Consider the following 16,679-nt stretch of genomic DNA (forward strand, 5'->3'; position numbering starts at 1 on the left):
CTGGAATTCCACCCTTTACCTTTTCACCTGGGAATCATTAGCGTTTCCTCGACTGATTTCGTATTACGCGTTCACTGTTGAATTAATTTCCTCGGTGTTGGAAATCGTTCGATTGCGATATTTCCTGTAATTTTATTTGTAGAGCATTTTTTTAGGAATAACCTTCGATAGAAAGCAAGACAAATATATCTTCGCTACTTTCGTGTACTAAATTCGAACCGCCTATCAGGCAATTTATTAAAACTATTTTTGTAACGGAAATATTCATTCAGGTCTCCGACGTAGAATCAATATCTGTTTAATTAAATTGCCGGCACACGTCGGCCAACATTCGTTTTGTAAAACGACGGCGTTGCCGCGAGAAAAGGGTCGGCCCTCTTTCTTAGAGCAGCGTGTCGCTGTCCGTGGGGGTGGACGGGGGCAATGCATCAGCGGTTAATGAGCAAACTTTAATATTCTCCCGGACTAAAACTCGACCCGCCACCACCTATCTTCCAACGACCACGAAGCAACCCTTCGTAGCGAGGTTGAAACACAGGGAATGGGAAAGAGAGTTGGGAACGCGATCGTACGACTACCATAATTATTGTGAGCCCGGCAAACGAAGAAAGAAATGAAGGTGGGTTGTTAAAGCCACCTGGAGGGGGTCACAGTCTTCTTTTCCGTGTCAAAGTCTAGCGTTTTCATTAATCTGGCGAAGGTCTAATTAACGTGGATTCCATATACTAAAAACCTTGAAAGTGTCTTCAATACCCTTGCGGGATTAATAAAGAAAAGTGGACCTTCTTAGATCAGCGCAAACTTTGGTCAGAGTTTCTTTGTGACACGACAATTTTGACTCTAAACTTGGAAGATCTGTAGAACAGATTATCATTAGCATGTATTATATGTCTGGGATTCTCTCCTGTGCAAAAATCAACTTGTACGCAGAAGGAAGAGAATCATAAAATAAAAGAAAACGGGAAAAACTTAGAAGAGTTAGAAACCAAAGAAATAATGAAGTAACCTGAGTCATAGAGAAGGATATCGCTCGTTCCAAAACTCTGTGAAACTAGCGATTTTAACAGCGCTGAGGTCGCCATGGAACAATGAAGATCGAAAAATGGTCGAAAGGAGAATATTCCAGCATGTTTCGTTTGCAATGGCTGGTACAATTTCAAGATGTATGCGTGAAACGGGTTAGCCTAGGAAGGGATGGGACTGTCCCCATCCGATGTTCGTGGCATCGTAAAGCGGGTGTTAAGCCCGAATATGAAGCTTTTTCGCCAGTATCAGCAGGAAATTCTGCAGTGCGGCGGCCAAGAATGTGCTAACGACACGCTGGGAAAGAGAAGGCGAAATTGAGGGGGAGGCAAACCGTCGTAGCAAGTTATAACGTTGATTTAGTGCTTGTAATTACGACAGAATGCATAGCTTTCCAGCGACAGAAATGCCGGACTTTCGGCATTTTTTCTTCGTGCACGCAGCTTTACTTGCTCCGCGATCTTTCAACAAAATTTCAGACAATCGATCTATTTTTTCCACTGTCAAGTCGTATTCGTTGTCTCCTTCGCGCCATTGAATAACAAATAGTTTCTACCTTGGCGGAAAACGGAAGTGATTGAAAAAGGAAATAGAAGAAGTGGCCCGTTGAATGAAATCGCAACACAGTGGACTGGGATTACCGGTGGAAAATCGTTCGTTACCGGAATCGATGGTGTGCGATCAATCGCGAAGCAATTTTAATCAAAATAATTCGCTCGTTGGACGAGATGGTCCTGTAGCCGCGGCATTTCACACTTCCGGTAGATGAAAAGACAAGCTTCCTGGAATTCTGTCACGATCCGTACTGTACATTTGGGAAATGAAACTTTGTCCGTTCGATGTCATTAATTCGCGGATAATAGAGAGCGGTTCATACGATGAAATTTATCTGTGATTAAATGTGCTTGGATTTGCTTGCTCATTCACCTGGTGGCGAATCAACGATTTGCTTCTAGAGGAAATGAAAAGCGCTTTTACGATAGTGCGACAGCGATGATCATGAATGCTGATTATTATGAGTAACGTTGAAACAATGACGTTGGATACAGGTTACTTTGTATAATATAAAATTAAAGAAGACTATATACGTTCTATCTCACATAAACAATAAATGGATTCTAAAGGGAATTTGCACTTAGGATAAACGAAATAGATCAATGCACGATCAAACGATCACAGGTCATTTTTATTCTTCCTAGTAGGAGCCGATTTAAAATTGTTTACAAATCTCTACATGGATCGTGATCTAGCATGTTGGTAAAGTCACCAAATCTCATTTGTACTAGATTAGAACAAACTACATTTAATATCCGATCTAGACTTCCATTAACGCCTCTTCGTGTGAATTTGATCGCGAAGCTGAAGAAGTGCGAACGTTGAAACAAGCTTGTCACGTCTAACCGAATCCCGTCAGCTTACGAGGAACAAGCTGACAGCCACACACCTACGAAGTTACAATCAACATGAAAAAAGTCTTGAGGAGAGGTGTCGGCTGACTGGAATCGCTTGCCAACTTTCCTACGGCTGCCTATTCACTCACCGCCGGGCCAATCTTGAAGCCATCACAGCTTCGAATCCTTTGGATCATCGCCAAATCGGCTACTGAACTTGCCAGATTTCGTTTTGTACAACGATTCAATGATATTCAGATTAATAATAATAATAATAGAATAAAGGTCTTCTAGACAGTATAATTAACGGCATGAAAATTAAGCATATCGAGAAGTTGCTAATTTATGAATTTATTTCATGCGAAAAGAACGATGTTTAGACAAAAACTTATAGATATCCATGGTTTAATTTCATAAGCCGCAACCTTGCCATTCTTCGAGCTGAAATCTTAAATTTCCCCTTATCGGTATATCCGTGAACTTCGACTTTTTGTTCATCGCAAGTTCTGCACTTCGTTAACGTTTACATTAACTCACCGCAAAGTTATAACTGAACCGCCATTTCTGGTAGAGTTCTTGTCTCGGGAGTAGCATTTTTTTGTTCTGGCTGTGCGAAAAGTTTGTGGCGGTAGTCAGGAGGCGAGCGTCCGCTCGGTTGAAACGGATAAAAGTGCGCTTTAAACAGCGAACGAAAACGAGGAAAAGAAAACGGGAACGGCTTTCCACGTGCCGTGCTTACCTCGAATTCTCATTCAGTTTGTTACACTGCTGCGACAGAATACGTTGAAAAATAGTCGACGAAAGAATTCAAGGACCTTTTTGCACTTCGAAGTCGCACATATTTTCGACTAAAGTCCGTAATAAATGGTAAACGTGGAAACGCGTTTGTAACTGTTTAGCTTAGGTTCAATCTGTTACTGTTTTTCGCGCCATTCTTCTTTCGACAAGAACAATGAACTTTATATACGTGTAGCGTGTGGTATATTCGTTGTCTGATGATACACTAACTCATCCTACGATATACCGATGCTATCTTACATTTACTCTACCGTAGAGATACTCCCACTTTGCTTCATTACCTTTGAAGCTGACTACGTTACGTTTGTCTAATAATGAACAGCTGCACACTGTCTTACCTGTCTGAATTCGCTATCGGAGTGATCACAGAGATTCGACACGATACATTGAAACAGAGACTGAAATGTAGGGTCTTACCATCGCGTAGTATCGATCCTTGATGCATGGAATCGATCAACTCCGACATGTAAAATCACGAAAGGGGGAAGCAGGAAATCACGTTGAACATCTCTTTGGCGAACCATACCGCGGAATTTGGATCACAGCTTTTGGATTGTGCAGCATTTCCATTTAATCGTTACTCCCGCACGATTACGTGATCTATTCATTCGGTTATCCGTTTGCCTGTCTCTATGTGTCAGATACACTGCACGCAGATTGTTGCACTGGATGCTTACGAAGTCGTGAACAGAAAGGAAGGACACATATAGTATAAGCGCAATTTCACTCGAGCATTCGCGAACAGCTTCTGAAACTCGAGGATGCCTCCATTGTATTCGTCTAAGAGCTTAGGCGTAAAGTAGCGCTTTGTATTCACATTTCGTGATAATTTACGGTAATTTAATTGCGGCTAGAAAACAACAACACTACTGTTGAAATTTTCATCTGAGTATTGTCTGAACATAGACAGATTCTCTCTACCTTATTGCCTCGATCTACTTCAAACAAGTTCCCTGTTGCACCTATAGATAGTTTGTTCTAATTACTATGTTCGACGAGGATGTTCGTGATCGAAAGGTCCTTTTTGATAAGCATTGTACCGTCGAGGAAATTAATACGATGACGCCTGCACCTCCTTCTCGATCCCAGCACGATACGCGCCTCTTTAAGCACTTGATCCACTAAATCCGAATTCGTGACTATACATTGGCCTGTTGGAACTTCTGTTCAAGATACTTCAGCTGAAAACGGGTCAGGGACTTGGTGCTTTAAACGCAAGTAGCACAATTGGGGCGTCCGAGAATTACCATTTACCTCTTTAATTACAGAATTAAAGCAGATGGGAGATTCTTTCTCTGCCAGATCCAGAGGGACCTTTACACGCCTCCGGCTTTACTTTTTCTCCTTTAAATTCGTTAAAATTCACCGTGATCCTAAATGAGGTCTGCAAACAAAGGACTACCTAATATTTTGGGATCTTTCCTAAATGTTTTACGAGCGATGAAGCTGATCCAGCGGCGTCCAGAGACATCGGAGGAAACTCGAACAGAGTTCTTGACCGATATATTTTACATTCCTGATCATTCTGTGCGCGATTCTCCCGTTAGCACGGGAACCCACGAGACCAATTTCCGCGATTATACGCCAAACAGGAAAATATTTTGCCGCCTGGGAGAGCGATTCATCAAACCGCTTCAAAATCAAGCGTCACGAAATTTAACATTTATCCCCTGCCCAGCTATAAATCTCGCGGAATCGTCCGGCCGAATAATACGCAGCCACAGTTCCCCATTATCGCCGCGGAATACTCGGATCGATGGTTTTTTGAAGCGGCATAGCGCGTCATAGAATTCGGTCAATTGGTTCCGTCGATTAAATTCCGCTTCACCAAAAGTTCGACCACCTCGATGCGGGATCCAATTTTTTTTCTAGCGCTGCTATTCGTTACCGGATAACCGCACGGTTTTCTTTGAAAAATTACGTTCGACGAAAAAGGGGATGATTTTTCATCGTTGATGGGACCAGTCAGCTTTCCCTATCGGTCGTATTGTTTCCAACGATTTGAGAGCTTTGTGAATTTTGTGGATCGTTTTTCACACAACGTTTTCGATGTTTACCATTTTTCCCGAGTTTTCGGTGTTCGGAAGCTGTCTTAAAGCGAGGTTTTCATATGTCTTGTCGGAAAAAATCGAATTCTCGCTGGCAAACTGAAGCTCTCGCCGCATGTTTTCTCGCTCGTAAAAAGAGCATGTTTGTTCTCCATCGGTTGACACCGAGATCTGCCTCCCTAGAGGCAGAAAAGGTCGCGAGACACGAGCAGCTATCTGTTTCGTGCACCTACGTCGTTTTCAGCTTTCGAATCACTTTAGTGCCATCCGTGTGACATTGCCGAATAAAAATCTCTCCTGCAAACTAACATTTTTTACAATCATCTTCTAATTATTTTTTATTTTAATGTTCTTGCGACATCCTTTTTTTATATTTTCAGTATCCTATCGCAACACTTTTAGCTAGTATTAACAATATCGCGCAATTTCTCATAGTTTCTGACTTCAAAAACCACTAATCTTATATCAAAGGAAAAAATTTAGTCGACCTTCGGTATCTCGATTCGATTCCCATGAAAAATTCAAGTGTCGTCAAAGGATGTAGAAGCGCGTGTACTGTTCCTGTAAACAACGGCTTGATTGCGTATTACCTGCAGAAAACAGGATAAAGTAACCACGTAATTGAACCGATGTCGCAGTACGGGACAACGACCCCTCTCTTGTATGCACGGAACCACGGACAAGCAAAGTTCTCGATAGTGAATTATGCCTTGATCGTGTCCCGAATCCTGGTAAGCGAATCGCCGACCACATTCTGAATTCCGTGGCCGTGTTCTTCCAGGCTGTCCGTGGCCGGACTGGAAACGCGCGAACAAAGCGCACGTCGCGGCTCGCGGCTTAATTCACTTTCGATTCGCTACTTGTTGCGTTAATTCGTCGATGCCTGCGGATTGGACGCGCCTCCTTCGAAGCCATTCATTTCCCGGAAAGGTTAACGAGTATCAACAACCGGAGACTGCGCTTCGATTAGTTTGGTCATCATCGCGTAACGTGACAAGCATGCTATTTGAGACAAACCATACAGCTTAGGAAGCTTCGATCTGTCTTTGCTAGTATGATAAAGAGACATCGATAGAAAGTGTATTATTCAATCTATTCGCTGGTATCGGCACAAACACGTTGCTTCGAGTCAATTATCTAAATAATACCGTCGATATAAACGTTGTATTTTGATCTCTGTCAGTTTCTATAAGATGGCATAGGAAAATGAAACAAAACGCTGTATAGAATCATTATTACTTAAAGCAAAGACACTTACGCCGAATAAATGGACATGTGCTGAAAATAGCGTAGCTGTATTAAAAAACTTTGAAGGTTGAACATTCCACTGCTGGAAGACATTCTAGATTTATGTAAGATTCCATTTGTCAAATAGATCACTCGAAATTTACGTAAATGAATTGTGAGGAATAGTAATAGGACACGTAGAGAATATCTTTCGAATACGAAGAGAAAGCAGAGTGAAATACGACTGAACAGCAGTCGGTGGAACTGCGATCGGGCTATTCGAACAAGTCTCCATGTGCATACGTACGTATCTAAACAACGATTTACGCTTTCCTTGCAGGAACCCGAACGTGATCGATCACCACAGTCGAAACGATACGCTTCTGCTCGCCAGCCGGGAGAAAAGCCGTTTTCGTAGCTTGACGTGGGATCAATACGATCCAGTGCACCAGAAATACTTGGAGATCGGTAAGTCACTGAACACCTGAAGTCCTCAAATCACTCAAGTCACTGAGATCCTGTTACGCGAATTTTACGACGTTTGCATTTTTCTTTTGACCATCTAATTAGAGGGTAGCTTCATCGGTGCTCTACGGCACTTTCGCTATATGATTTCATTTAGAAGACCAGTAATACGTGGCTCATGAATCATGTGCGAGTCGAATTAACGTGAAATCAAGGGGTTAGCCGCCAGAGGCATGTTTCCATCGCAGTGGAAAAATGAAGTGCCCCCTGTGGAAACGGGGTTCGTGGCTCGCTTGTCCAGCTTGGAAAGAGCCGAGAGGGAAAAGACGTTTCGCGAGATCGTTTTTATTTTCAGCGGCTCTCGAGCACACGGCAGATGACGTGAAAGGAACCCTTTGACCTGGAAAAGAATTTGCGGCCTTTTTCCCCGCCGTTTCTTTCCTCTTTCACTCTTTCATCTATTCCCTCCCCGTTTACGCTTTCCTCCTCCCTCTCTCTCTCTCTCTCTCTCTCTCTCTCTTTCTCCACCGATCTTTTTATCTTTTTTTCCCCTACTCCACGCGCCGCGTTTTTTGCCTCGTAACGTAAAGATGAACGCCAGCATAATTCCATTAGCATTTCAAGGCAATGTGAAAGCACTAATTAAGCTAATTAGGAGTGTTTCATGGCAGCGATTCGCTTGATACAACGAGCATCACGGTTCAAAAGGAACGCACGCGGATGTGTAGCGAATTGAAACAAAAATGATATTCCGACAGGTGTAGTTGAAACGAGAAATAAACTCTCCCTCTGTAAATAACTGACCACGAACATTCGTTTAATGAAATCATTAGAGCGATGCATTCACCCGGTGAAATAGCGAAAATTCGTTATCAAAGGGATGAAACTGCCACAACACGTGTACAAGGTTGGAAAGGAAGAGCCTTTTTCAGTGGATGAAGATTCGCTCAGCCACGATCGTCCTTCCGTGAACGAATTCCCTAGCTTTCCACGTTTTCCAGGAACATCTTTTCACGGAATTCCGCGTCTACGTGACATGATAGAGTTGATAAAAAAAAAGAGAAACGTATCTATATTCGTCGTATTGGATTCTTATTGTATTCCTCATGAACGAACACCTTCATACGCTCTTCCAAATCTATTGATGGGAATTCGAGAGGCAAGAAGAAGGGCACAGTAGTTCCTATAGCCATGAATTTTTCTGTTTACACGTGGAAGACATTAGTCAAAGGAAATTGAACGTTTCGCTTGATTTATCGAGGAAGATTGCCTCGTTCTCGGAGCGAATTTTGTCACTGACAATGAGAACGATCTAAGAGATCCGAAAAGAAAATTGAAAAGATCCTTCGAAATTAGTATCGTGGTCGTCAGATGTGATTAAACCGTGCATTATTCAGGTCGAGATTAATATTAGTCCTGACCGATTCGCATATCCTGCCAGTAATAACGGCTTGATGTAATCGTCCTCGGTACTGTATCGAGGCCGGACGACCACGGTGAAATATTGAGCTGTCAAGTGTGTGCCAGCGGTGTATGATACTTGAGCGCGGTAGAAACTCGGCGAACGTATCAGACGATCGTTTCATTAATGAGTGATCAATAGTTGGACCAGCGTAATCGTACCGACTGTTGCTTAACCGCAGCGCCGGCCATCGGCTTCGATACCCTATCACGTATAATTTATTATTATCGTTAACCCCCGTCATTTGAAATTCATTAGGCGCTAATTAACCAGGCTCCCGCTATTAACGATATTATCAAAATTTCGAGACTCGTCAACGAGTGCGACGAGCCCGAACTTTATTATCACCCGGCTATGCATCGTTCATAGATCCTTGATCATATCCAGCCACTTTACGCGTTCGGCTGCGGTTTAAACTAACTGGAAACTATCTTTCGTAAACCTTGTCATTTTACATAGAGAGGTATATGGTATATATCCGTGAAAAATGAAGATTATTGGCGAGAAACTTTAATTAATTCAGACATCTCTAACAAACCAAGTTTCAAATAAATAAGAGCAAACAGTTTCGATACTCGAAAAGGAATAAAAGAGAAATTCTAAAAAAGTTGACGTTAAGGTGCGGTGGCGCGCGTCAGTGTAAAAAGAGCGACTTCTCGAGTAGATCAACCGAAGGACCATTCTTCGTGTACCACGCTAAAAAGAGAATAGAATCTTTTCGATCAGCGACACGGGCGGCGAAACAGATCACCGGTGCGGTAGTTCCCGAACGATTCACTGGCTGCTCGGTATCGGCTAAAGAATCGGTGGGCGCGGCAGGGACATAGGTAGGAGTCAGCGAGACACGGCGGGACACGGTTGCAGTTACCATTTCTCAGGGAGTAGTGAAAAATCACTGTGAAGCAATAGTCCACATTCCGTAGCTGTTCCCACGATCCTTGTAGAGGGCGATCCGTGAAAAATGTGCCGTGAAAATGGACCGGAAAGGGAGGACCATTAATTTTTTTTCCTTTGTCTTTCTTATCTGGCCGAATGAGCTCGGTTTGGATCTCAAGTCACTGGCCTCTTCGTTACCAGCCAACCAGGGAAGAAACAACCCTCTTCTCGGTCCAGAGAAACCACATCTCTGTAGGTAACTTTGTTTTCCTACAGATACAAGCTAATTAATTTAGTTCCATAAAGGGGATGACGAAATTGTTTAGGAATCGTGAAACGTTGTGTCGAATGAGCCTGTTTAGTTACAGCAGTTTAAGAAGGGTAGAAACATTCTTCCGTTTGGAATTGATGTCACGATTAATTTTCACGCGAATGAGAAACTTTAACCGGTACGCTCCTTGATGTATATGTCTGACGTGTAATATGTATTAATCGATACTCTTTCGCTATATTAACACAAATACAAACGAAGCAGAGTAAGCTTTCTTAATCCCGGGACTTAATTAACTCACCGAGAAATTGACCAAAGTACTAAACGTTATCGTACTCTTTCCTTCTCAGAGAAAGATTTTGATTAAAAACATCTCAAATGTAGAACGTTTTTGAAAATCGTCGATTACGTTTTTATCGATACTTAAAAGCGTTCCTATCGATAATTGAATCCAGCCAGCAACTTTGTACAAAGCAGTAACCTGTATAAATCTTCGTTCCACGTGACCAACCCTTATCTTCGATACAAACATATCCCGTTTCGCCATCGATTAAGGTACCAACAGTAGCCCCGTCGCTCGCACACACCCAGAATCAACCGCAGGACTAAAACAACATTCGGTCGCTATAATTTACTTGTAGTACACGTCCCACCCGTTTTCCATCCTCTGCATCCACCGCACGTAAGCAAACTCCCTTAAGCATTGGCGATGCGAATTTCCAAGAACTCGCGATTTCGTACACGTCTTCTTCGGTCAAATATGAATAAAGAAATAACTTCAAAAGGCAAGTGCCAAGAGAGAAACGCCAAAATGGTACATTAATTTAGCTTTGCACGTATAATCATTTTAAAGTAACTCTTTCGTTCTTCTTCTACAGATACTATTTACGGTTTATCTTCTATTATCTATAAATATTTAAAACGTTTCTCGAAAGTATACGATAGATCATTGTACGTTGATGCAACTAAACTTTCCGAAGATTCCAGACTACGATAAGATCTAAACCACTTCTAGCCGTTCGAACAGTTTGTCAGGCGATGTCGTTCCGCATTCGGGACCGCATGCATCTAACCGTGTCCGAACACAAACACGTTGTTTCGAAATCGCAGTTACCGGTCTCTCAACGGGGGTGTCGTGCACGCGATCGCGTAATGGGGGTGTCGTGTGCCGCAGCTGCAAGGCAACGCCGCCCAAACTCGCCTGTTTGCAAACTACACGCCAACACATTTGCTGCATCTGTACAATCCGCCGCATTGTTGTCGTAGTCTTCCTCGTTTGAAGCGTCTTCTCATGGTAAGTTGCGAAGAAGATACAGAGGAAAAAAGAGAAATAGAAAATGGAGGTCTGGCAAAGATATCCGAAGTTGAAACTTTCTTACCGTTTAAAGGATCTGCTTTAAAGGAAGCTTCGCGCAAAGTGAAAATAATTCCTGGTGATGCGCAGAGTGCATAATAGTTTACTAAAAATTCTATTTTCTAACGATAAAAGTAAACTAGTTGAAATACAGATACGTAATGCGTAATATTAAAATATTGGTTGCAAAATACTGGAAATTAAAACAAATTTATGCGCAAGTGAAAAGAATATAAACTGTAATAGATAATGTGGGCAAACACGATATGCATAGTTCGACTGAATCGCTTTGACTGTGATCGTCCCTCTTCCTGCTCTTCTTCTTCCACAGCTCAACTTGAACCTATAGATCAAAAAATGCTGATTTTCTCCATGGAACGTATTCCCTTCCTCCAATACCCTTCCTCGATGATATATCGATAAATAATATTTTGGGAATTATAGCAGTTTATGGAGCAAAGTTATATCAGACAGGGAAATAAAGTTGATGAGAACTATTCATATTTTCGCTTCAGCATATGGGGGAAAGTTTCGATTGAAGAGCATGAAAGTATATCAACAAACCATTTGAAGATGAAATTACTTGAGTATGGGGGAGGATTAAAAGAGGTAGAGGAAAACGACGGCAGCATAGAATATGCATTAGACGTTTATAGGATATTTCACGAAAGAAATAGCAAAGGACTAGCAGCAACGTTGCATATGTAAACATCCCCTTGGTATTTTCCCGTGAAACATTCAGGCGCTTAAAATGGATTTAAAATTTCCACTGCTTGGTTGCAAAAGTATCGAGAAAAATAATTCACCTACGATGAAGCAGCTACAAATCGATCAGCGTGTGCACCTTTCGCGAATGTTATACATCAGGCTCGAATAAATCATCTTATCGTCGATGCTATGAACCCGACGTGCGCTTGAATAATATGATAGATATATGAAATGAAAGAGAATTCGCGTTTGACACGTTTCGATAGTGATACACGAATGATTGACACTCTTTGATTGAATGCGTGAAAACTATCTATGGTTGTAAAGTTTTATAATCTGTTATTTATTATTTTAAAATCAGCGAATATGCGTGAATATATAGCACTGGATACGCGTTATGAAACTTTGTATCGCTCTATGGCTTAAAAATTCCGCCATTCGAAACTGTTATAGTCCGAGAAGTCGTGAGACGCGTCGTCGTGGAATTTTGCAAATTTAGCATGTGAGTTCTAAACTTCTCTTGAGTTCTTGAATTCTAGGAATTTTAATTACTTCGTCGGCTACCCCAAGTACTGGCATAAGACATGAACTTTAAGGATTATTACAGCCAAACCTCGGATGAGTTGCGCATGCAATTCGGAAAGATGCGCAACGACAAAACTAGTTGTTATTTCGTCGTTTCCTTCGCTTCCGTTGAACCATCGTAACCGTAAAAACGCGCGTCTACGTTTTACGATTCTTGCCATAAATACGTCCAGCGAACCGACGTTTGCTCGCATCGCAAAAGGATCGGCCGAGATCGCGATACTTTTTAACTACCGACACTCTTCCAGGTAGATGCGCAGCGATCGAACGAGAAACGACGCGGAGAAGTCAATCCATCGGCATCGTCTCGCAAACAACCGGTTTCCGTGAAGCCAGCTAACAGCTCACCGGAAGGCGGAAAAAGAGCTTAAGACCCAGCGTTATAGCGGAAGCCGGTGAAACGGCGCGGTGAAGGTTCGTTAAACGTAACTTCACTGCAAGCCATCTTCCGCAACGCTACTTCCCTGGCTCTTCGTCGAGCTTTTACGAAGTGAGAGTTCCTCCTGAGCCGGTGGAACTCACCGGAAGTCGATAATCGCTTGTCATGAATCCGAAATTACGTAGTTATATCGCGCCACGGTACATTTGCACAGAACGCAATTTAAGGAGATAATATCTGGTGTGGTTGAACCATTTTTGGAAAGGAAGGTGGAGAAAGAGGAAAGGGTTTACGGAGTGGAGAATATATCGTAGGAGAAGAGAAAAATCGTGCATTTCGTAAGACGCTTTTGTTCGTTCACCGCTTCACTCCCCTGTCTTCTTTTCGTTCGGTTGAATTTACGAGCCCGAATTCAACGAACACGGATTCGGAAATGAAGTGTTCTCCGGGCAGAAACGGGGGCGCGGCCATTGCCCAGTGGCAATGTGAAAGCTGAAAAAGAGCAGCGGCTGCGACGTGTTATTAAAATTCGCAACTCTGCCGGTTGAACGTTTACATCTAATTAAAAACTGTGACAGCCCACATTTCTTTATGTTCATGACCAAGGAAGTTGTGCACGCATAACTACTAAATAAGTAACGAATTCTGCTTTGCTGTTTCTCCAGTAAAAAAAATCTCTTTGTGTACATCTCTGCATACATATGCTATAGCTTTATTAAAATATTTTAAGCAGATCGCACTATCCGAGGTCGTTGATGCAAATTTGGAAGACTTTTGGTCACGTTCATGATACAACAGCACGATAAAAATCCAGAACCGATCGTTCATAATCTTTTTTAACATTCGACGCATCTAGCAATAATCTTCGACTTATGACAAGCTACTACCACGAGTTTTATCTCCGAGGGTCGAATTTATGGCACGAACGCTTGGGGGCGCCATTTTTGAAGAATGGCTAGGGAATAAGATGTATGGGCTGACCGATCATTCAAGGCAAGCAGCCAAGGCTGAAAATCGACATGTTGTCGCCAACCTTTACGTCTCTTCCAATGTTATCGTGTGTATTCGTGAAATTTATGAAATTCAGATCTATACTCGGCTATATTACAAAACGAAATTTTTTTTCAAACCGGTAACTAGCGAAATAATTCTCATCTACGCGAATTATAAACGAAAGCGTTATCGAATTGCTCGATCATGCCTGCGGCTTTTGTTATCAAGAGTGGTACAGTGAACTCTGATTAACGATAACGGCCAACGCGAGCCACGATACAGTTCCTCGTCGTTCGACGCCGTCGATTTATATTCGAGCTTTTATTAAACATTCCTCAGTCTCGGCGAAAAATACAACGGCGGGCTCGACGATAAAGTCTATTCGCGTATCAGCGAAAGTTAATTACGTGATTTCCAAGATTCGATTCCCCTTACAAAATAAGCAATACTGAGAATTTCATAAAACTAAAAAGCTGCAAACGGTGCAATTACAAAATAATCACAATGGATATTTTGCTTTGAGTATTAAAATTCTTGCTTCATTGCCATCGACGATCGAAAGTGAATTAATTCGCAGTTGTAACAAATTCGTTATTAAAATGTCGGTAATTTTCCAATGTTAAGAACACTAGTAGCCAGAAGTCCTTGTTTATCATTGTCGTAAAGGATTCAAAGTATAAAAACACCACAAATGTGTTTCCCTCGTCTCGAGACACATTGCGTTTTCGTTACAGAAATGCGGCATGCGTTTTAATTAAAATACGGTTATTAATTTAGTGGGTGCAGCCACTGCTGTGAAAATTATTAATAGTTCTCGCTATGAATAAACGTTCGTGTTAGTGCGAACACCGGCGCGGCGTCATAATGCAGGGGAAATAAGGGAAATTGTACAAGTTCATTTCCTTGAACGTTCATTGAACAACGAGCGGGGAGTAGCCTAGGAACGAATCAAAGTAAAATTTAATTGCACTCAAACTCTGCTCAACGTATTTCTCGAAACTGCCCTCCCCTCTCTTCCGTAGGTGATGGCAAATTCAGTCGAAACTTTCCATCAAAGTGTAATTTAGCTTGGAGGAAACTAAACGTTACCCAGATTTATTGACATCTTTTATCATATTATTTGTAACAGCAAGGACCATCGAATAATGGAAAATGTGTATATAACTTTGTCGAGAGTACGATGGCAAAATGAGGCAAAATTTTGTCGAATGTAAATGCTTTCGCATGTCAATTATGACGAATTTGCTGCAAACAACATTCTGCGTGGCTCGAATCTCACGAAAATAATTATTTTGTTCCATAAAACTGTCAACGAAAGAGCGGCGAGATATCACGACTAGGCGTATCAAGAATGTGATTTCGATGAAACTTCGGTATTGAACTTTCGAGAGGCTCGCTACAGCGACCTGTTTAATCTCATAAATTAAAGCGGGTCATCGCGACGTCGGAAAACAAATTTGTCGAAAGTTTGATTGTGTTACACACTATTGTGCGTGTTTGCCGCTGAAAAACTAATTTAAACTCTCAACTGACTAAGTTTACTGCGGGCGTTTACTTTGAATCATATTGAACAAATTTGTCTGCTAACGAGCTATAAGATATATAAGATATGTATCTATATGAGGTTGAGGACGAGAAGTTTAGAAGAAAGTGATTAACGATCGATACGTCGTTAAGCAAAAACCTTTATCCCGCGTTATAATTTCCTTCTGAGATAATAGAAAACCCAGTCACGATTAATAGTAATCGTAAAATCGTGAATTCTCAAAGGCACAATCGATAAACATCGTACAAACGGACTTTGCGAGAATTGTTCGACAACGTACTGTAAGGCAGAAATTCGTTAATTCCTCCATTCCATCTCGGCTTTCCAGATTTATTTTGCTGATTACCAGTAGAAAGTTTCTTTGGCCTCTCACATCGACCGGGGAGAAGTTTCGGCAAACTTTCCTCCTCGCACTTTGTAGTTGAATCCATTACGAGGATCCGAGAGGAGTCTGATATAGATACATGTAAGACCATGCTTCGTTCCTCTTTATCCTAGCGTAGGAATATATTCCGGCAGGTCAGGACAACGACGACGATACCAGCTTCACGAGCGCTGAAACTTTTTCAGGTAACAAACATTGTCGTCCAAGCGCATAGCGCGTCGCGGTACGGCACCGCGCAGCGTCGCACGATACGACGCTCTAAGAAAGTTGTCGCCAGGACGCGTAAGTTTCATGTCTGTTGGCACATGGTTTACAACGTCTACCAAATCGACGAACTTTCCCGACGAGCTAACATACAGGCAAAGATTGTTCCTCGATCAAATTTGCATTTCCCATCGCGAACCTCGCACGCTTCTCTCGATATTTAATATGGATTTATTATGTTATTATAATCGTAAAGTACGAGTAGAATATTTGATTTGACTGCAGGAATGCAGGCTTTGATAAAAGGTTGCTTTAGCTTTGTGATTCTTGATATATAAACTTTCCTACATAGTATTCGTTCATAAAGGGCATATATGATTCATAAAAGAAAAGACACGCATGATGAAAAAGAAGAGAGAGGTTTATATACTTTCGTAGCATAATTCCAACTGTCGATGTCTTTGCGACGCGCATGTGTGTGACGCACCATCTCGGCAAGCAGCTATAGATCATACGTCGTTTCGTATATTTCGATAAATGGCGAACTCTCGCACTGTACATGACAGCTCTTACCACATTGTAATAGCGGTATAATATAACGTAAATTATGCAGTTCGTTTCGCATAAAACTGTTTAATAAATCGCGTCAGAGTTAGAAGCGATTTATCAGCAATTTAAAAATTTTATCAGTATGAAAGATTCGATGAACGGAAAGATTATTCCGAGTTACAGGATATGTCTGAAATTACTGAAGATTCTGAAGCAGGAAGGTAGTGCCCTGGCGAGAAAATTCATGCGTGTCATCTCTGATAGTTGGTAATAAATTAGCGAGTTTGCCGACGGTAGCTTTTCGACTGGTAGTTCAACTAATCTCGGTAAAAGCAAAATCTCGAAGCTTCGAAAGTTCGATGGGAGAGATAGAGGAGTTGGTGTTTAGCGCTTTATAGGTTTGCGATAGTCCCTG

The 16,679-nt window shown here is 41.8% G+C and overlaps 1 protein-coding gene across 2 annotated transcripts in view; it reads left to right on the forward strand.

The window, feature by feature from the left end:
• The window catches only part of LOC100649264 (neuroligin-4, X-linked), a 261,737-nt gene that overhangs the window by 208,285 nt on the left and 36,773 nt on the right, over positions 1 to 16,679 (forward strand). For both annotated transcript variants that reach the window (XM_003397768.4, XM_012311998.3), the window contains exon 10: positions 6,828 to 6,955. In XM_003397768.4, the coding sequence (XP_003397816.1) occupies positions 6,828 to 6,955 (128 nt within the window). The remainder of the gene's footprint in view (positions 1 to 6,827; positions 6,956 to 16,679) is intronic.

The sequence above is a fragment of the Bombus terrestris genome, chromosome 9, assembly GCF_910591885.1.
Source record: "Bombus terrestris chromosome 9, iyBomTerr1.2, whole genome shotgun sequence".
Taxonomy (NCBI): Eukaryota; Metazoa; Arthropoda; class Insecta; order Hymenoptera; family Apidae; genus Bombus; species Bombus terrestris.